At 36.6% G+C, this 22635-nt stretch overlaps 1 protein-coding gene across 1 annotated transcript in view; it reads left to right on the top strand.

Moving 5' to 3' along the window:
• Positions 1-20126, top strand: part of TSEN15 (tRNA splicing endonuclease subunit 15) — a 29366-nt gene extending 9240 nt beyond the window's left edge. Inside the window, exons 4-5 of the mRNA XM_047840396.1 lie at positions 18082-18223; positions 18743-20126. Of these exons, the coding sequence (XP_047696352.1) occupies positions 18082-18223; positions 18743-18763 (163 nt within the window). The 3' untranslated portion in view covers positions 18764-20126. The remainder of the gene's footprint in view (positions 1-18081; positions 18224-18742) is intronic.
• Positions 20127-22635: the final 2509 nt, after the last annotated feature.

The following is a 22635-nucleotide window of genomic DNA, read 5'->3' as shown; positions in this document are numbered from 1 at the left end:
TTTTTTTTATTGAAGTATAGTACATATGGTATTATGTTAGTATAACGTAGTGATTTGACAGTTATATACATTATAAGATGTTCACCACGGTAAGTGTAGTTACCATGTGTCACCATACAAAGTTATATAATTATTGACTGTATTCTTGATGTTACACTTTTCATCCTCATGGCTTATTTATTTTATTACTGGAAGTTTGTAATCCCTTTCACCTATTTTGCCTACCCTCCACCCATTTCTCTCTGGCAACCACCAGTTTGTTCTCTACCTATGAGTCTATTTCTGGGTTTATGTCTGTTTGTTGTTTTGTTTTTTAGATTCTACATTTAAGTGAATTCATGTGGTTTTCATCTTTTTCTGACTTGCTTCATTTAGCATAATATCTTCTGGGTTCATCCATGTTGTTGTGAATGCCAATATTTCATTCTTTTTTTTGTGGCTGAGTAATGTTCCATCATTTATATTACATATATATGATGTATGTATACACACACACACACATACACACACACACATCTTTACCCATTCAGCTATTGATGGACACTTGGGTTACCCCATATCTTGGCTATTGTAAATAATGCTGCAGTAAACCTAGGGGTGCATATATCTTTTTGAATTAGTATTTTCATTTTCTTTGGGTAAATACCCAGTAGTGGAATTACTGGGTCATATGGTATTTATTTTTAATTTTTTGAGGAACCTCCATACTGTCTTCCATACTGTTTGCACCAGTTTACATTCCCACCGACAGTGCACAAGTGTTCCCTTTCCTCCATATCCCTGCCAACACATTGTTTCTTGTCTTAAATCTTTGTTGTAAAATAAAACCAGATACAGAAAACTGCACAATAAAAATGTATAGATTGAGTTATATAGCAAACATCTTGAATCCTTGTAACTACCATCAAGCAAAGAAATAGAACTCTTTTCAGCTATCCCCAAACCCCTTCCGTGTGCTTTGTTCCAAGCGTAACCCTCTCCTTCCCACAAAAGTAGCTGTTATTCATAGTTTTATAGTAATAATTTACTTGTGTTTCCCTGTAGTATAGTTGTGCCTTTTTTTAAGTCAATCTTACTGAGGTAAAATTTATATATTGTAAAAATCACTCATTTTAGGGAAATAGACCTGTGAGTTTTTAATAAATGTATAGTCATGTAACCAATACACAGTTCTCCCCAAACTTCCCTCATGTTCCTCTGTCATCAATCCCTATGGTTTTGTCTTTTCCAGAATGTCATATCAATGGAATCATAACCTTTGTGTCATGCTTCCGTCCCTTAGCATAATGCTTTGGAGATTCTTCCATGCTGTTGCCTAAAGTAGTGTGCCCCTTTTTATTGCTGAGTAGTGTTCCATTATGTGGATGCACCACCATTTGTTTATCCAGGTGCCAGTTGTTGGGCATTTGGATTGTTTCTAGTTTGGGGCTTTTATGGATGAAAACACTGTACATATTCTCATATAGGTCTTTGTGTAGACATATGCTTTCAGTTTTCTGGAGTAAACATTTAGGCATTGAATTACTAACTAGTTCGTATGGTAAATATATTTTTAACTTTATGAGAAACTGCCAAACTATTTTCCAAAGTGACTGTGTTACTTTCTATACTCACCAGCAAAGTATAAAAGTTCCAGTTGGGTGATCATTTTGGATGATCAGTTTATTTAGTTTTAACCATTTGGATGATCAGTTTATTTAACTTTAGCCATTCAATTAAGTAGTGATATCTCATTGTGGCTTTAAATTTCTATTTCCCTAATGACTAACGATGCCGAGCATCTTTTCATGTACATATTTGCCACCCATACCTCTTCTTTGTCAAGTATCAGCTCAAATCTATTGCTTACATTTTAAAGGTTGTATTGTGTTCTTCATAAATTGTAAGAGTTCTTTATGTGTTCTAGATGCAATTCTTTTATCAAATATTTATTTGAAAATATTTTCTTTTAGTCTATGACTTTTACTAATTTCTTTAGAGGAACAGAGGTTTTAATTTTGATTGATGTTCAATTTAATCTTTTTATTTTCTTTTACAGTTTGTCATTTTTGGGTTCTGTGTAAGAAGTGTGTGCTTATTAACCCACAGTCATAAAATTTTCAATTATGTTTTCTTTTGAAATTTTACAGTTTTAGTTTTTACTTTTAGGTCCGTGGTTAATTTTGAGTTGAATTTTATATGTGGTGTGAGCTAAGAGTCAAGATTCTTTTTTTCTTTTTTTGTTTTTGCAAATGCATGTCCCGTTGTTCAGTGTGATTTAATTACTGTGACACCTGTGTTGAAACTCAGTTGACCGTGTGTGTGCTTCTCTTTCTGGACTCTCTAGTCTGTGCTATGCTCTGTGTGTCTGTCCTTATGTCAGTGTCACACTGTCTTGATTACTGTAGCTTTATAGGAAGACTTGAAATCAAGTAGTGTAAGTCTTTCAACTTTGTTCTTTTACAAAGTTGTTTTTTTTTTTTTTTGCTATACTAGTCCTTTTATTTTCCATATAAAATTTAAAATCAACTTTATCTCTGCAAATAAATTTGTAGAGTTCTTTGTGTCTCATGAATTTTGCCCATTAAATTTTTTTTTGTATCTTATAAATCTCCATTAATCTGCAGTAGAGATTGGCACACTTTTTCCATAAAGCTCTGGATGGCAAAGGCTGTAAGTTTCACAGGCCCTTTTGTCTCTGTCACAACTCATCAGCTCTGCCATGTTAGTGTGAAAGCAGCCATGGACAATACATAAACAAGTGGGTGTGGCCGTGTTCTTATGTAACTTTATTTACAAAAACAGAAGTTCAGATTTGGCTCACAGACCAGTAGCTTACTAGCCCTGATGTATTGGTTCTGCCTCTATCCCTTTCTTTTCTTAGCAATTTTCCTGTTAAAGAATCTGGGCAGTTGGACCTGTGTACTTTCCCATAGTCTGGGTTTGCTAATTGCTCACTCATGGTGCATTGCAACATGTTTCCCTGTCCTCTGTGTTTGCTGCAAAGTGGCAGCTGCAACCGGAGGGTTTATAGATTTAATTTGATCACATTAGTAAGACTATAGCTGGTGGTCTGTTCTTTCATTGGTAGGCATATAATGTCTGGTTACGTCTCTGTGTGATCTTAGTAACTATCGATACTTAGTGCTTAGCTTTTGCTGGTGGTTTTAACCTTTGTTATTATAGTTGTTTTGACTCACTATTCCAGTTCACTTTTGTTGGATTGCTGCATAGACACATAGTATTAGTATTATAGGCTTTGGTCCTGTATTGTTCCCAGGACTTCTTGATGCTGACTTCTCTCTTTGACTCTCACTTAGGAAAGCATGGTGGAATGTAAATGGATGAGAATGATGATTATTTAATTTTATATTGAATCATAACCTGCCAACTTTGGTACTTTATTGTTAGAAACAAATTACTTGTCACACATTGCACAATCAACCTGAGCACACCCAATTGTAAATCACTATCCTAAACTATGCTGCTTAGCTGCTTGATTGATGGTATGCATGCATGCATGCATGTGTGTGTATGTGTGTATGCTCTGTATCCCTCAAAAACATTAAATCACATTTTTATTACTAGGGAATCTGGGTAGTATACAAAGCATGAGAGCCAGAGGAGTTAGTAATTTGCTGGAGGTGTAAGCCCATGCTGTCTACAAGTGACATATAGCATAGAAGGCATGATAAGCTGTCTCCTTTATTTACATCCTAAATTTTGGAGTCTGTTGTTTGTAAAACTGGCCCAAAGTCTATCATTTACATAGGTAACGACAACTTAGTTATAAAGCATTTCCCCAGTGATGATAATGAACAATCTCACTGTATCTCTTAAAATCACTTCAGTAGGTACTTTGCTCCCTAACCACTGAGTGCAGAGTAGCATGGGTATTTGCATAGCTTATTCTTTCCATTATTTATTTTTGGTGTATATATATATTTACTGACACCTTAAAAGTTAACAGTTCTAGTCAATATCTAATGTTTTATCTGTGTGAATTTATAAGAATGCCTGAACAGTTTTTTTATCCATTTCCTAATTGTTTCCCCAGGCTTTGGACATGATTTAATTTACACAGTTTCTTGCAAGAGTGAATGTGTATTTGAGTGGAAGTGGGTAAATGCATTACTTTGAGCAAAAGTACACTTTGCGACCTGTAATTTCTGTAAAGCAGTTATATATGATATATGTCTATAGTTAAAACACTTTGATGTATATTTCAAGTCTCAGAAGGTCTTGTGTATAATAGTCCCTTGTGAAAATATTGATTCAATACTAATTGCTGATCTCCAGTGGGGAAGTAGAATTGGTAAAGTGCCCGCATCCGACTATGTAGTGGGAAAATTATGCTGATGGAGTAGGAGGTTGTTTGTGTCTCTTTCAGGAAAGGACACATCTCCTTTTTCTCTCATCTAAAAATACCTCTTAAAGCTACTGTAGAATGATTTTTAGCTTACATTTTAAAATACTATATTAAGTTATATATTTGGATGGTATATGCAAACGGGAAGTACTCCACGTTATTTCTTACTAAAGTGAATCTAGGAATCCATGTAGCAAGATTGGTAAATGACAGCAAATGTTCTGAGTAGAGTTTCCACAGACTCAGCAATGGTATAAAATCATATTAATGAATTCACTGAGGTCAAAGAGATCTGATGGATTTAAAGATGAGGTAACCAGAGGAATCCTAATGAAAGCCAGAGACCTTTTTCAGTGCTATGGTAGCAAATGAAGTCGAATACTTTGATTAGCTTCTCTTTGGCCACTGATATTTGTTGAATGTTCCTAAATGGGAGAAGTATATTATAACAAAGTTAGGACAATGGTATGACAGGTTTCTGTACTAGTATTATAGGTAGCTGTAAATGTGAAACTAGCTTTTCTTTTTTAAATGTTTATTTATTTTTGAGCAAGAGAGACAGAGCACGAGCAGAGGAGGGGCAGAGAGAGAGACACACACAGAATACAAAACTGGCTCCAGGCTCTGAGCTGTCAGCACAGAGCCCGGTGCAGGGCTCGAACCCGTGAACTCTGGGATCATGACCTGAGCCAAAGTCAGACACTTAACCGACTAAACCACCCAGGTGCCCCGTGTGAAAGTATCTTGATTAATTTACACCAGGACACATAGCAAATTATGAGGAAAAATTTTTTTTCAAGTTTTTTTTTTTTTTTTTTTTTTAAGTAAGCTCTATATCCAGTGTGGGGCTTGAACTCACAACCCCACATGCTCTACTGACTGAGCCAGCCAGGTGCCTGTTTTTTTGTTTTTGAACTATGAGTTTTCTTTTCTGAGAGAGCCTGTGTCATCTCCCAATTTCAATGTCAATTTAGTTTCTTCAGTAAAATATGAGAGATATGCTGAAAACTGAAACCACAGTTGCCACATTTTATGCTTATCTGTGTTTATGGATATTATAAGTTTAAAAAAGAGCTGAGTGAAGTATTTTGTGCAATTATGAAAACCAAGGATAGTTAAGATACTGTTTTTTGAAACGATCTGTAGATTTCTTATATTACAAAGAATTGTAATTCCTTGCTTAGTAATATGAATTAATCATTCATCCTTTTGAAACCTGACTAAATTATAAACGGTCCTCTCCTCTTGGTCCAGAGGATAGTGGATAGCTCGTGTGAGGATAGATTTTCCAGCGGCGATTTCATCCCTCCACTCCCAGAAATTAGTGGCATTTATTTTGATTTATGGTGATTGATAACCTCTCTAAAATGGGTACCATCAGCCATTGTATCTGAGACAAAATGTTTCTGAATGTTCTCTTTCTTAGTACCTTCCAATCTGAATATTACTCTAGAAACTTAGAAAAAGGTTCAGCATTCCATATACCAAATTGGGCATCTGCTAGTTCAGCAGCTGTAAGGCTAACAGTCTAAGAACTGTAGTCATTTGGTTTCATCAACACTCTTCCGTCAAGATCCTTGATCCTGGTACAGTTAAGGGAATTTATGTGGTAAGAGAGGTGAAAACAATTCATTACACATAGAAATGAGTGTCAGAGCCAAAATTAGGATTTGTAGTCTGTGATTTTTTTAAATTTGATGCTCAGCTTATTAAGCCCTATCAACCTGTTTAGTACAACATTATTTTCTTTTTAAAAATATTTTTTAAAAAAATCTTTATTTTTGAGAGAGAGAGATTGTGAGAGGGAGAGGGCAGAGAGAGAGAGGGAGACACAGAATCTGAAGCAGGCGCCAGGCTTGAGCTGTGAGCACAGAGCCCAATGCGGGGCTCGAACTCATGAGCCATGAGATCATGACCTGAGCCAAAGTCGGACCCTCAACCGGCTGAGCCACCCAGGGGCCCCTACATTGTTTTCAAAAGAATGCACTCACCTTTCTTCCAACATTGAATCAAAAAAGCTGCAGTTCTTTTTTCTCTGTTAGAATTAATACAGCTTTTAAATAATTCTGTTTAAAAACTATTGATAGTAATTTTCCCTTTTTAAAGAACATGATTACTTTAGAAATATTAGCTGTTTATGTGTTTTCACAGCAGTAACCCAGATAATAAAAATGGACCAAACATTTATCTTTAAATATGTTATGTCAGTGTTTTTATTGGGAGAAGAAAAAGAACCCATATTTTAAAACACTGAGATGTGTAGGGAAAAATTAATATTTTATTTATTGTTCTTATACCAAAATAATGTACCTTTTAGTAAAAATGTTAAAAATGTATATAATTATAGTTTTATTTAACATTAAGTATAATGAACATAAATGTAATTATAGACTAGAGCAAAGTAGAAGCAGGCTTTGCCTTTAGAGGTACTTAAAAAGGCAGTATTTTCTAGGTTTTCTATTCATTTACCAGGTGCCTGTTATGTGTTGGACGTAAGGGGTACAAAATATCACAGACCTTGCCCTCATAATGCTCACAGTCTAGAGCTGAGACGGACAGGCGTTTATATCCAGTGTGAGAGATGTAATGAGAGGTGTGTACACGGCACTGAGGAAGACTGCAGAGGGAGAAGATCCAGCCTCGGCTGGTGGTGTGGGAGGTGGGGGAGTCTGAGAACGTTCTTGCAAGACCAGTTGTTTGAAATATGTGTAGGCGTGTCATATGGAATGGGGATAGGAATGCAAGTTCCTGGCAGAAGTAACATCATGAGCCAGGTATTGAAGACCGAGAGCCTGAAAATTGCAAATGGTTTATTATGACAGAGTATTAGTAACGGCAGAAGGAGTACCTGTCTGCAACTGGTGAGAAAGCCCTAGAACAAGGGTGTGCGTGCGTGTGTATTTGTGTATGTGTGTGATGTGAGAGAGATGAGGGTTGGAAGAATGAGGAAGAAGTGGGGGGGAAGGAGAGACAGACAGAATATGAGAAAAGTAACCACCCTCCAGGTAAGCAGTAGTAGATCAAGGGAGGCAGAATGGAATCCAAAGACAAGAGAAAGTTAGAGCAGGGGTTTTGCCTCTTTGAGGCCTTTGAGAGACACAGGTATATCCTGACACAAAGGTGGGAAATTATTTGAATGAGAATATTAGGAATTGTAATGTTTGTTTCCATTCTCTCTAAAGACTCCAATTAAAATACACACATCTGAAGAGATAGGAAATGATAGGCTATTAGTGCAGAATAGAACTTGGGGATTTGAAGAGGTTAATAACTCTCCATCACTTGCCATTTCTTTGCCTCCTGTGCTGAACTTTTTCCCCTCTACATGTTAAAATGCTCTAAAGCTTAGATCTCTGAGCTTTTCTCTTCCTCATACTCACTCCCTAGAAAACCTCATCTGGTTCCAGTTTTAAATATCATTGATATACTGAGGACCCCCAAATTTATGTCTCCAATTCAAACTCTCCATGTTTGACTGCCTTTTTGATATCACCACTGAGATCTAAAAGGTACCTCAAATAACATGTCCAGAAAGAACTCAATTTGTCACCTAGACTGGTCCTTCTGCAGTTTTCCCCAAGTCTGTCAGTGGCAACTCTATTCATTCTGAAGCTCAGGCCAAAACCCTTGGAGCTGTTCTCTGTATAGATAGACTTTAGTTTTGAGAATAATTTTAGATTTACAGAACAATTGAACAGATAGTGCAGAGGTTTCCCATATAAGCCCCAGCCCAATGCAGTGTTTATTAGTGTTATTTTTAACATCTTGCATTAGTGTGGTGCATTTGTTATAGTTAATGAACCCATATTGACACATGATTTTAACTAAATCCCATGGTTTACATTAGGGTTTACTCTTTATTGAACACTTCTATTGATTTTGACACATTCATAATGCCATGTGTCCACCATTACATACAGAGTAGTTTCACCACCCTAAAAATCCCCTATGTTCCATGTATTCATCCCTTGGACCCTACCCTGAACCCCTGGCAGCCCCTGAACTTTTAATTTCTCTATAGTTTTGCCTTTCCCAGAATGCTGTATAGGTGAAATTACACAGTATGTAGCCTTTTCCTGTTGGCTTCTTTCACTTAGCAATATGCATCCTTGCCACCATGGCATTTTTTGTGTTTTGAGTTTTAGCTATGCTCATAGGTGCATAAGTAGTATCTTGTGTTTTTAAATTTGCAGTTTCCCAATGACATATGATGTTGGGCATCTTTCATATGTTTATGTGCCACCTGTGTATCTTTTTTGGTGAAATGCCTGTTTAGATCTTTTGCCCACTTTTTTTTTTTTTTATTTGGTCTGGTTGTTTTTCTTTTTGTTGAGTTTTAAGGGTTTATGTATTTTGGATACGAGTCCTTTTGTCAAACACGTGTTTTGCAAATATTTTCTCCCACCGTGTGGCTTGTTTTTTCATTTTTTTAATAGTGTCTTTTGCATAACAGAAGTTTTAAATTTTAACAGAGCCCAGCTAAGTAATTTTTTCTTTTGTGGGTCACACTTTTGGTGTTGTATCTAAAAACTCATCACCAGGGGCTCAGTTGGTATGGGTGGTTCAGTTGGTTGAGTGTCCGACTTTTAATTTTGGCTCATGATCTCATGGTTCGTGAGTTCAAGCCCCACTAATAGTGCAGAGCCTGCTTGGGATTCTGTTTCCCTCTCTCTCTGCCCCTCCCCTTCTTGTTCTCTATCTCTCTCTCTCAAAATAAATAAAAATAAAATTTAAAATAAAATTTTAAAAAACTCGTTGCAAATTCCAAGGTCACTTAGATTCCCTCTTATATTGTCTTCTACAAGTTTTATGATTTAGTGTTCTACATTTAGATCTATGATCATCTTTGAGTTAATTTTGGTGAAAAGTGTAAGGAGCGTATCTAGATTCATCTTCTTTCTATGTTGATAGTCAATTGTTCTAGCACCATTTGTTGAAAAGACCGTTCTTTCTCTATTGACTTGCTTTTTGCTCCTTTGTCAAAGATCAGTTGACTGGATTTTTGTGGGTCTGTTCTGGGCTCTTTATTCTAGTCCATTAACCTATTTGTTTATTCCTTCACCTATACAACATGGTCTTAATTTACTATAGCTTTATAAGTCTTGAAGTTGGGTAAGTCAGTCCTCTCACTTTGATCTTCTTCAGTCTTATGTTATTCTAGGTCTTTTGCCTTTCCATATAAACTTTAGAAACAGTTTGTCCATATCCACAAAATAATTTGTTAAAGCTTTGTTTGGGCTTGAGATCTGTAGCTGTCTTTGGGAAGAATTGGCATGTTAACAATATTGAGCCTTCCTATCCAGGAACATAGACTGTCTATTTATTTAGATTTCTTTTGATTTCTTTCATCAGAGTTTTATAGTTTTCCTTATATAGATCCTGTACATATTTTTGTTAGGTTTATGCCTATTTTATGCAAGTATAAATGATGTTGTCTTTTTTATTTCAAATTATAGTTGTTCATTGCTGGTATATAAGAAAGCACTTACTTGACTTTTCTATATTAACCTTGTATCCTGTAACCTTGCTATAATCTCTTACTAGTTTTAGTCCACCTAATTCTCATACCCCAAATTAATACATCAATAAATTCTGGCAGTTCTGTCTTAAAAGTATATCCCAAATCTGTCATTTCTCCCCACTTGTGCTACACTGTCCTTACTCTGGTGTAATCTATCACCCGCTCTACAATTGCAGCTGATAAAGTAGTCCTCCTTTAGAACACTTACCACATTTATTGCTACTCAATATATTATATATTTGGTAGTCTTTGATTGTTTCCTATCTTCCTTCCTCCACTAGAAAATAACATCCATGAAAGCAGGAACTTTGCTCTTTTTATTGCTATTGCCCCAGTGTCTAGGTAGTACTTGGTCTTAATTAAGTATTTGTTGAATGCATGAACGAATGAATGAATGAACTCTCAGACTACTCAGTTCCTGCAGCAGAGACTTGCTAAGTAACATTATAAAGAACATAAAGATACGCTACAAGCAACCTTCCAAGAGTTTCCAAAGAAAATTAGAATGTCTGAAAAATCCATCCATTTGCAAGGTTTATCACTGCTTCCCACATTTTATACTGTAACTATAATATGCATCTGCAGATAAAGAATACTCACAGGTCTGAAGAGGCACTCAGCCAGTGCTATGAATAGCTTCCTTACTTCTTAAATTCTTTTTCATTTATATCCTCATTGGGCATCAACCACCTTTCAACCCTTCTTTTTCCTTAGTGTCTTGAGGAAAGGACTAACATTAATGGTGGAGTAAAAGGTTACTAAAAATAATTGAGTTCCTTTTTTAGGATGTTTGAAGAGATGTTCTTAGTTATAAGATTTAATCCTAAAGTGCTACATATGTCACTGAAGGATACTCCATTATTTCCCTGTAATCAAAAAATATTTCTTCTCTCCAAAAGTATATACTTTATTACAAATGCATTTAATGACCATTATTTTATTTGAGGCCTGAAGTCTAATAACTGATACAACAATTTCTGTCATTTGGTTCCCTGCATATCAAAATGTGTGTCCTCATACTGCCTCTGCTGGAAATCTGTTGCTGGAAACCCCCAGTTCCAGCAGTGTCTTTCAACTGACACAGCATTTTTTCTCTTAGCCTCAAAAAAAAAAAAAAAAAGAGCTTGAAGTTTATTTTAGCAGAATGGCTTCCCACTGGGGTGAATGGCCACACAGGAACTTAATTATTCAATAATCCAACCTTGGGACTTAAGCTGCCTTGATTTTTTTTTTTTTTTAAACTAAGAAGACATTGGCATCATTCCCAAGGAAGTGGTCTGTTATCCTTGAAACTTTTCATCAAGGTCGAGCCTGTGAATGAATAAGGCTTCTTTGGTACCCTTGGGCACCAATTTAATTTTGTATTGTGTTTCAGAGTTGCATTATGACGTGTTGTTCCAATAACGAGGCAGATCAAGGAGTATGGCTTGATACAGTTACAGTATGTAACAGTTTGGCCACCTTGAAGAGGACAGGACACACTGCTTTCTGTGGATTGAAATTAATAATAATTTTAACCTGTTATACATTCTATTTTACAACATTTGAGCTAAAAAAACGTTTTCAACTTGTTTGTCCTACGTACAGATCTTCAGAGATCACTCAGTCTCTGTTAGGGAATCGTCACAGAAAAATGAATGCTAAGATTTACAGAAGGCATTTACATACCTTGGAGGAAGGGCAGTAGCCAGTGTTTGCCTGGCTACCTATGTGTAGGTTTGCCTATGTGTTTGCCTATGTGTTTGCCTCAGACTTATGTGTTTGCCTCAGACTTTGTCAAGTGAGCTCTTATGAAACTGCAGAATTACTCTGTGTCCAGTATGTTTAGCTCTTCTCTGAAATTATGAGAAGGAAAACCTGTCATAAACCTCAGCTTCTGTTACTGCTGATCAACAACTGTCATTATTACTTATTTCTTTCTTTAGGTTTTTCCTTTGAAATACAGTGAACTTGAGACCAGGAACTTCTTATTATGAATGCATAGGTTATGTTTTTCATATGTGGATTTCTATGAAATAAGAACTATAAATAATTTTCTTTTTTAAAAAAAAATTTTTTTTTCAACGTTTATTTATTTTTGGGACAGAGACAGACAGAGCATGAATGGGGGAGGGGCAGAGAGAGGGAGACACAGAATCGGAAACAGGCTCCAGGCTCTGAGCCATCAACCCAGAGCCTGACTTGGGGCTCAAACTCACGGACCGCGAGATCGTGACCTGGCTGAAGTCAGACGCTCAACCGACTGCGCCACCCAGGCGCCCCTATAAATAATTTTCTTATCTAAATTATTTTAGATTTGTGTGATGACACATCTCCCCAATATATTTCCAAAGAACTGAGCTTTAAAAATTTTCACATATAGGAAACTTTGTTCTGAGCTTTCTGAGTTAAGATTTCAGGCTGCAAACTTGTTAGAAGTCAAGTGAGATTATAGTATTTTAGTGCAGCTTCATTGTTGTCAGCATCTTTACAACTGTGTGTGATTTTTAAAGTAGAACTTTGGAACCTTTTGTTATATTGTTGCTGTTAGATTGAGAGAGTGCAGTCTGTTGACTTAAAGGCAAAGTAACATTTTTAGGAGTTTATCAGGGTCCCATAAAGGAGACAAACAATGAAGATCTCCAGTAGGGAAAAATGATAGCGTTGCTTTGATGGCGTTGCTTTAAACATTTGCTAAAAACAGACCGGAAGAGATCCTGAACAAGAATCTTTGTAAGACTTCCCTTCAATGCTTTTAGTTTTATTCTGTTACTACTGAGAAAACTCACTGGTAGTTTTCCCCCAACACACAAACAAGTAGGATAAACAGAGCTCTGAGATGGGAACTTCCATTTCATTTTTGACAGTGATTTCTCTCAACTCTGAAGACAAAACCCCTTTTACAACTCTGAGCTAATTTTCACATGTTAGGTTTCCCACGTAGGTGTTTTGAGTAAATTTGAAAATGTTTTGCTGTTTATATTAAAGAACTCTGGAAACAAATATGAATGAGATGGAAATTTCTATCCTAAAGTTTAGTATATGGGCTAGAATTCGCAAACAGTTTGCCTTAGGAAAAAGCCACACGCATACATGCACGTGCACATGTACATGCACACACGTATATGTTTCTGATTCAAACGATACCATATCTTAAGAAATGGAAACTATGTAAAAATTGCCTTAATAGGTTGTTTTTTTCCCCCCCTTCCATCTGTGTCCCATCCTTGTCATACTCTGCCAATTAGGGATATTTAAAGAAAATTAATTTTTTTGGTTTGTATTTTAATTCCAGTTAGTTAACATATATTAGTTTCAGGTATAAATATAGTGATTTAACACTTCCATATATCTCCCAGTGCTCATCACAAGTGCACTCCTTACTCCCCGCCACCTATTTAACCCATCCCCCTACTCTCCTTCCCTCTTGTAACTGCCAGTTTGTTCTCTAGAGTTAAGAGTCTGTTTCTTGGTTGGTTTTTTTTCCTCTCTCTCTCTCTCTCTCTTTTTTTTTTTCCTTTGCTTGTTTGGTTTCTTAAATTCCCCAAGTGAGTGGTATCATACGGTATTTGCCTTCTCTGACTTATTTTGCTTAGTATTATACTCTCTAGCTCCATCCATGTATTGCAAGTGGCAAGATTTCATTCTTTTTTATGGCTGAATATTATTTCACTATATATATATATATATATATATATATATATATATATATATATACACCAAATCATCTATTCATCAGTGGACACGTCAGCTGCTTCATATCTTGGCTATTATAAATAATGCTATGATAAACATAGTGGTGCATGTATCCTTTTAAGTTAGTGTCTTTGTATTCTTTGGGTAAACACCCAGTTGTATGATTGCTGGTTCATAAGATAGTTCTATTTTTAACTCTTTGAAGATCCTCCATACTATATTCTTCAGTGGCTGTGCCAGTTAGCATTCCCAACAACAGTGCAAGAGTGTTCTTTTTTCTCCACATCCTTGCCAATACCTGTTGTTTCTTGTGTTGTTTCAAGGTACCCGCATGGTCTTGTTCTGGTGGAGGTCCTCTTCCTGTTTCAAAGCCAGCATCTTCTCACTGTGTCCTCACATGGTGAGGGGCAAGGGATCTTCATGGGGTCTCTTTTACAAGGCACTAATTCCTTTATGAGGGCTCTACCCTCGTGACTTGGCCTCCCAAAGATCCCACCTCCTAATATCATCATCATTGGGGTTAGGATTTCAGCATAGGAAATTTGGGGGACACATTTAGAATCTAGCAGTATAGAAGAAGTAGCTGAAACGTTTCCAAAATTGGTGAAGATCCTTTGCCCCTTGTTCCAGGACAAGACCATGCTGGTACCTTGATCCTGGGCTTTCTAGCCTCCAGAACTATGAGAAATAAATTTCTGTTGTTTATAAGCTACCTAATGTTGATACTTTGTTGTAGCAGCTTGAATGGATTAAGGCATATGCCATTCTCTTTCCTTCTGTAATTCTGTTTACACATATGTTAGACTGATACTGTACCAAAGTCCTCTCATGTATTTTTTTAATTCTTATTTCTCTCTGTACTTTAATTCAGTTTCTTGTGACCTGTTTTCAGCTTTACTAAATCCTTTAGTTAGCCGTATGTAGTCTACCACTAAGCCTAGTTGATACTTTGAAAAAACATATATATTTTAATTTTAGAATGTCTATTTTCTTCAGAATTTTCATTTTTCTACTTAAATTTTTTTATCTTACCCATTTTGTTGGTGTTTTTCCCTCAATACTGTAACATTTTTATAATGGTTATTTTAAGAGTCTTTAGCTATTCATTCCAACCAACATCTGAGTTTTTCAACAACCTTAGTTTTCTGAAGGTCTTCTTATATTGACTTTTTGCGCTTGATTATTAGATACATTTTTTTTTTAATTAAAAAAAATTTTTAATGTTTATTTATTTTTGGGAGAGAGAGAGAGGGAGAGACAGAGTGCAAGCATAGGAGGGGCAAAGAGAGGGACACAGAATCAGAAGCAGGCTCCAAGCTCTGAGCTGTCAGCACAGAGCCCGATGTGGAGCTCAAACTCACAGATCATGAGATCATGGCCTGAGCTGAAGTCGGACGCTTAACTGACTGAGCCACCCAGGCACCCCTATTAGATACATTTTCTTGCTTCTTCACATAGCTTAGAATTGTTCACTGTGTCTGGACATTGTGTATAAATAAGAGACCCATGTTGTCTACTCCATGCCCCCAAGGAGCTCATCCTTTCCTCTATCTGGCAAGTAGAGTCGGGGCCTGATTTAGTCAATGTAGTCGGAAGTCAAGATTAGTCATGGCTGAGTTACAACTTTAGTTATCTCCATTCTCTTCTAGTTTCCGATGTCTTGAGAATGGAATCAGACCTCTGTCTTCCTGAGGCCTTTGTGATTAGAGCTTGCTTGCTATTTTCCAGTCCCTTCCCTAACTTCTCATGCTGTCCCCTAAATGCAGCATTATTCCTATAAAGGAGAGTTGGTGAATTGGACTGGTGTCCCTACAGACTTCAGTCCACCATGCTAGGTCATGTGTGGCTCTTACAGGTATTGATGGCTTCTCTTGTCAAAGTGAAGTTGCTCGCCTGTGACTGGCTTCCTCATCTAGCCACTGTGCCCACACTTTGCAATTGCCCTCAGGGATGGAAGTGGCTTATCTCATGTTCTCTACTTACCTGAGAAGGACTCAGTTCTCATTAAAGTGTATTTCCTCTAAACTCTGTGTTCACATTTCTTTTATGCCTTTAAAGAAATATGTGATATTTTAAAAAAATTCAGGTGTTTTTTCTTTGTTATGGTAGGAATGGCCGTTTTTGAGGTCTTCTACATTCTAATTAGAAGTAGAACCTCCTTCTGCTCTTCCTTTTGAATAAATAGTTTTGAAAAAAAGTACACTGCCCTGATGGTCATTTCTTACAATTCGTATTTTTAACCTTTTTCATAGTATACAGTAGGGGTCAGCAAATCTTTTCTGAAAGGGCCAAGTAGGAAATATTTAGGCTTTGTGGACAAAGTAGCAAAATCGTGGCTATTGTGTAGATACTTATATGACCATTTAAAATGTACCATTTAAAGACAGAGGTCATTCCTAGCTCATTGGCCATGAAGAAACAGATGACTATGGTTGGCCAAGTTCTGGTATGGAGACAAGTGATAAAATAATTAGAATGTTTTGATGAATCAAAAGCAAGCAAATAGCAGATACTTTCAAGAAATTCTAGGGAGTTCTTTGATACACCATCTACCATGGTATCTACAGTAGTAAGTACCAAAAATGATCGTGATCTTTCAAGACCAGGTAAACTTTTATTTAGTACAATAGAATTGCATAGTAAACTTTAGAAAAGTATTTGTCAGAAATATATTTAGCCATATGAAATCTTTGTTCAAAGCTTCATTCATTCATTTTGCCCAGATATTCTATTACAATATTGGGCATTGGGCTAATGTGTTTATCTTCAGCACTGAAAATGGGTACAGTCCAATGGAAAACAGACACTGAGAGGTATAAATACAAGGTAGCAATTACAGTAGTATAGGTTTGCACAAGGTGTGTCTGTAGGGTAAGATACATGACTTTGCCTAGATGTTGGGGAAAGGTGACAGGGAAGACTTAAGAGAGAAGATGATGTTTTGCTAATTCCTGAAAAGGAATTAAGATTTTGCCAGGTAGACAGATTTTATATATCCAATAAATGTTGCCTGACAGTTATGCTTAACAACTCAAGTATTACCATATTGTTGACTTGACTCACTCAAGGTCGTTTTAGAAATGGCTTGACTCTGAGGAAAAAAAGTTAGAAACACATTCCCTCCTTATATCATTACATGCCTGTGAACACTTAAATGAGAGGTAGTAGGTAAGCAGCCTTTAGCAACTGTTTTCACAAACCACTTATCACTGGGTAACATAAAGTGATTAAGTGATATTTTAGCAAGAATAATTTAGTTCCAGCTTTCTAAAAGTTTATTGCTGTTTTTAAATCACTAAATTCTCCAGTCTCTATAATTTTTTTTTTAATTATAATTATTGTAGTAAGAATGCTTCAAAGCAGAGACTTTTATTTTTAGATTGTTTATAGATTTTATAGCTAATAAGATGAGTGAAGAGTGACCATAAGAATTTTTACTTAGGGATGGGAAGTAGAACTTAAGGGGATAAATTACACTTGTGCTAAAGAACACAAGGGTATTGAGTTATTTATGTATTCACTTGTAGCATGTTAATATGCCAGTAAATCTTTTTCCAATTTCTGGAGAATTGGTTAGCTTAATGAAAAAAACAACTGATCATTTTTTATTTGCCTTTTTAAGAAAGCTCCTCTGGAGGATACATTTTACTGAATTATTGAACATAGGCTTTATTGAGTAGGTAATAAGGATTTTTAGTTTGTGGTAAACAAAAGCTAATAGAACTTTGAAGACCTAGATATTCGATTTGGTACATTATTTTCCATAGCAGGCAAACTGAAATCCTTTATAAAATTGATGCTTGATATATAACCTTATAAGAAAAAAGTTTTATTCCTCTCTATATTTTTCTCTTAGCTTCTGTTAAGTATCAGAATACATATTGAGAACCATAAAAATATTTATATTCATATACAATAATTCCAATCCTTGGAAAGACCCAACAGAAACAACTAACCTCATAACCACATCTTTGTTAGTACCCTCCTCCCCCTAAAAGGCCTCAAAGAACTTTATAGAAATAGGGGGATGATTGGGTAAATTTTGAGTCAATAGATACTACATAGCTATTTAAAGGTAGAAATGATTAATACCATGTAGAAACTTGGAAATGTTTGTCATAACCTTTTTTTTGTAAAAGCAAACCTGAATACCACATTGTTCGGCCATACGATACCAAGTTGGAAAATTGGACAATGAATGCCCAGGATCCCTAGACAATGTAGACTCACCGAACACTGTTAGTACCCTATTCTGTAGGTTCCAGAATGCAGTAATTCTCTCATGTACGATGATCAGGAGAGACGGGTAAATACAAAAGGGACTGAAAGATGGCTTTCAGTAAATGGCTCTTAGTTGCAGGATTTTCTGTATGAGATGGCAACTTTAGATGTTTATATTTGAGCTTTCAGACATTTCCTGAGTCAGCACTGTGGATGTAATGTTATTGACTCCCTCTTCCCCAAGATTTTACAGTGTTTGATCTTATTATTAATTGAGTGACTATGAATCCTAAATGTATTGTGGCTTTGTTTTCAGGATAAGGGAGATCTTGAAGGCATCTCGAAAATTGCAAGGTGATCCAGATTTGCCAATGTCTTTTACTTTGGCCATAGTGGAGTCCGATTCCACAATAGTCTATTATAAACTTACTGATGGATTTATGCTGCCAGACCCTCAGGTCAGTTTTGAGGCAACTATCAGTAAACAGTGGAAAAAAAAAAGAAAATTATGACATGTTTTGAAGTGTGAATCAAGCCATTCAACTTCCTTTGCAATATGAAAATTCAAGGAAAAAATGACCTGATTTTCACACCTCAGAAAACTGGCTGTTTTGTTTAAAGTAATATGTTCCTAGGTTTCACAAAAATAATTAGATTTACTTATTCTTTGGAGAATTTCATCATTTCCTAGAGTACTTTATAAAGTCATGATATTATTTGATAATTAACTAACGTGGAATATAAAGGCTTATAAAAGTTTCAGCCGAAAGAATACATCTTTAGAAAATGTTAAATGGGTTGGCATTTTGATAGGAATATTTTAATAAAGTAAATATGTTGTATATGGTTTCTTTATATATTTTGTTGGTGTAATTGGGATAATTACATTAAATATCTATCTGATTTTGCTTTTAAGTTACCTTCCATACTGGGGAAAAGGTCCATCCTGATCTTTTTTTTTTTTTTTTTAATTGCAGAATATTTCCCTTAGAAGATGACACCTATTCTTCCTGATGCTTACTTTGGGATTGGATTTGAGATCCGTCAACCTGATTCATCCTTTATCTCAGAGATAGTTAGGGTTGATTTAGCTGGTCCCATTCCATAAGTTTTTCTTTTTGAAGAATAAAACTTTCCCAGATAGAAGAATTTTTTGTTGTTGTTCCTAGGTATAGGATAGTTGCTCTAGAACTTTCTTATCTGGAGACAGTTTAATTATAGTTATATACAAATTTATGCTTAGGATGTGTTCAGAGGGGTAGAACACATGTGTTTCTTCTGTCTCCCCCACTCATAGCTGCCTCACTGTTCGTTGCCGCCACTGCTTACACGTTGTTGAGACTGTCACCTTTTTCTTATTCAACGCACTTAGTGCCTTTTGGCCACTACAGCTAGCCTGGAATGGCATTTCATGGACACCTTGACATCTGGAGAGTTTGCTTAGTTTACTTTTAAATCCCCAAGTTTTCTTCCAGTTGGTTTTTATGTGGCAATTACTGTTGACTTTACACCAAAAGTAAAAATATGCTCATTCCAACCGTAAAAGTACATGCACAGGTGGATTAATAGGGACCAGAGAAGTGCTACCTATGAAAGTACGGGGCCTTGCTTTCCATTCTTATTACCAGTGCCATTATTGTATCCTGGCTAGAATGTTAGAGAGATGGTGAGGGACAGTGCCAGCTGTAGAAACATCTTTGTTAAGTAGACACAGTTATTCCACTTTTGTTTAATACCTCCCAATTATGTTGCCTAGAGTATACAAAATTATATGCACAAAGATCATTCTAAGTGATATTAGTTGTAATAACCCAAATTGTAAACCAGTTAAAAGTTTAAGGCAGCGGTCAGCAAACTTTTACTGTAAATGGCCAGAAGGGAAATATTGTAGGCTTTGCAGACCATATAGTCTCTCTTAAAACTTCTCAAATGTGCTCTTTGTAGTACGAAAATAACCATAGACAGTATGTAAGTAAGTGGGCGTGGCTGTGTTCCAATAAAACTTTATTTACAAATGTAGAGCCATAGTTTGCCAACCTCTGGTATAGGGAAATAATCATTAAACAGATACAGATAGCCAGTGTACCCAATGAATGGTACGTTATGTACTCATTAAACATTAGTAGTGAATATAATGAAAAACATGAGAAAATATGTAATTAATGAAACAAGATATGGAAGTGTATGAATGGGTAGGACCATGGATGTAAATAACACACCAAGCATATAAAGAAAGGGTGACAAATTACTAACTGCACTTACAGTAGGGTGACAGAGCAATAAATGGATGACTTTGTCTTCTGTTTTTCTTGTATCACTTTTATAATAACAATGTTTTAAAATAAAATATCTTGAGATCAATATTAGTCATCTATCATTGCATAATAATAGTACCACAAACTTAGCAACCTACAATAACATACATTTAATATCTCAAAATTGGGTTCTTTGTAAGGCTGCATTCAGGCCAGTCTCATCTGAGGCTTGATTGGGCAAGGCTTCCTTGCCTTCCTCGTGTGGTTGTTAGCAGGTTTCGATTCCCTGTGGGCTGTTGGACTGATGGTCTCAGTCCCTAGTGGGCTGCTGGCAAGAGGCCACCCTCAGCTCTTTGCCACATGGGCCTTGCCAGCACAGCTGGTTGTTTTCCTCAAAGCCAGCAAGGGAGAAAGTCTCAGCAAGATGGATCTCATAATTTTACCATGTAATCAGTGTAATGTTACAATAAATCCTGTCACGTTGGGCATGTTCTGATGGTGAGAAGCAAGTCACAGCTAACTACACTAAAAGACAACAGGAGCAAGAATGCAAAAGTGGCAAAAAGGAGGAACGTTATAAAATAGTGTAAAGCATCATTCTTGGTCTGTAGTCATTCCCGACTACTTTCCTTTGATGATATTTGAATTTCACTTTTATTCTTGATGGAAAGTCTTGACAACTCCTTCAGATTCCCTCTGCTTTCCCAGAAGGTCTGAAAATGCACCCGTTCAAAACAGTGTGTGTTTCTGTGACTCCAGTTGGCAATTTGTAGACCTAAGGATCCTAAGACAGTTTATGATCTATTCTTAGGGTCTCTACCACTTGATTCCGTTTGAGCCTTCTCATCACAGTGCTACAAAAACAGTCTGCATTTTCAGAAAGAAATGTGAGGCTTAATGAATGTTAGATTTGTATGTCAGATCTGGTAACCAGTGAGCTCTTAGGTGTCCACAAGAACAGAAGTATCTTCTGGGGTTAACTCAAAGGAGCATTCCCACAGAAACCTTTCAAACTAGGCCTTGATCATTATAATAGAGGATGGCTTCTCTATTTCAGAATGTCCCCTTCACCAAAGGGGTACAAAGGTTGTACTTCAAAGACTCTTCTATCCAAAGCCTGCCAGATACCTGCTAACATGAATAATGGTTGAGAACAGTTTGGAAAGGGAGACAACCCAGATGTGTCAGTCTCATTTGACTGAGAAACTAGGTGAAGGGTTTTCTTCTGTATGATCAAATTAACTGTGTGATTGCAGCCTCTTTCTCTTGTTAGATTTTGGGCCCCGTAAGAACACAGCAAGGAACCGTGTCTTTTTTTCTTTTACATCTGTGTATCTCATCTCCTTCCACAAACTCGCATGTACTAGGCTCTCCGTAAATATTTAGTGGAAAATGAATGCAGATTGTAGACTAGTTTAATTATAGAGAGGCTTACTTTTTTGCCTCAAGGCAAACTAAAGGGATCCATTTGGACACCAGAGGGCAGTGCTCAATAAGCACCAAATTTTCAGGCGCTGGGAGTAGGTTAGCTTCAGAAGTGGTGCTCTTGAAAATTTCTTTTCAATCTGTGGGGAGTAGACATAAATAAAAAATATAAATAAGTTTTACGTGCTTACATCCCCCCTTTTCCTTTCTGGCCTGCCTGTAAAATTATACTCTACTGACATTAAATATGTGACTTGATTCATGCTTTGTGCAAAATGTAGATCTATGTTGAAAAATAAAAGCTTGTTTGGGGCAAGGGTGGGGAGGTGGGTGTTTTTCCTAGACTATGGTTTTATTCATAACCATATGAAGTGACACATTTCATTTTTTCCTTGCAAAAGCCTAATTTATTAAGTAAACTTCAAGGTCCCATCACATAGCAAGAGACCCCAGCTCTGAAACACTCACTGAACTGGCTAATAATGTTGGTAAAAGACATAAATTGCTGCCCTAATAAACACAGACTTTCCCTATAAGAGGGTCCTCTCTATGTGGGAGCAGGAACGGGGAAAGGGCATTGCTGACTTCTCTCCAGTGATGTCTTGGCCTTTGTTCTTTGGAGTCCCTAGTCAGTGAGCCCTCTGTGCCGGGATGGATCAGTGGAACATTGGCGAATCTAGATCCAGTGACTCCAGACTAACCTATTTTGCTTTCCAGGGCGTGGGCCTCTCTAGATGAATGTGTTCCTAAAGGTGAAGAACATGAGGGCAGAGGCACTTTGGAATTCTAAGCTCTGATGAGAATAGCAATCTCTTACCAAGTTCATGTGACCTGCATTATTTTTTAACTGAAACTTTTATATGCCTGGAACCAAATGACTTAACCAAAAACTTCTGATGTGTCATCTTTTTCTGAGCATTTCTGTTCTGAACTCCTCTGTGAGGTCACGTTTTCCATTGCAGCCCCAGCAGGAAGCTTTTCACTAGCGCAGCACAGTGGGTCTTGCCAGAGCTTATACCTCCTCTATATAGAAGCCCTTTATTCCTCCACCGCACTCTGTTTACTGTGCAGAATGGTGTTGTGTCTGAACAGTTAGTACAATTTTCCTTTCTTTCCAGACTGATAGCTGTTCCATTCCTTACCACTCTCACTCTTGCAACCTAATCCTTTTAATGATCTTTGAATAAGAA

The sequence above is a fragment of the Prionailurus viverrinus genome, chromosome F1, assembly GCF_022837055.1.
Source record: "Prionailurus viverrinus isolate Anna chromosome F1, UM_Priviv_1.0, whole genome shotgun sequence".
Lineage (NCBI taxonomy): Eukaryota > Metazoa > Chordata > Mammalia > Carnivora > Felidae > Prionailurus > Prionailurus viverrinus.
Note: the sequence above shows the minus strand (reverse complement) of the source record. Positions and strands in the feature narration are given on the sequence as shown.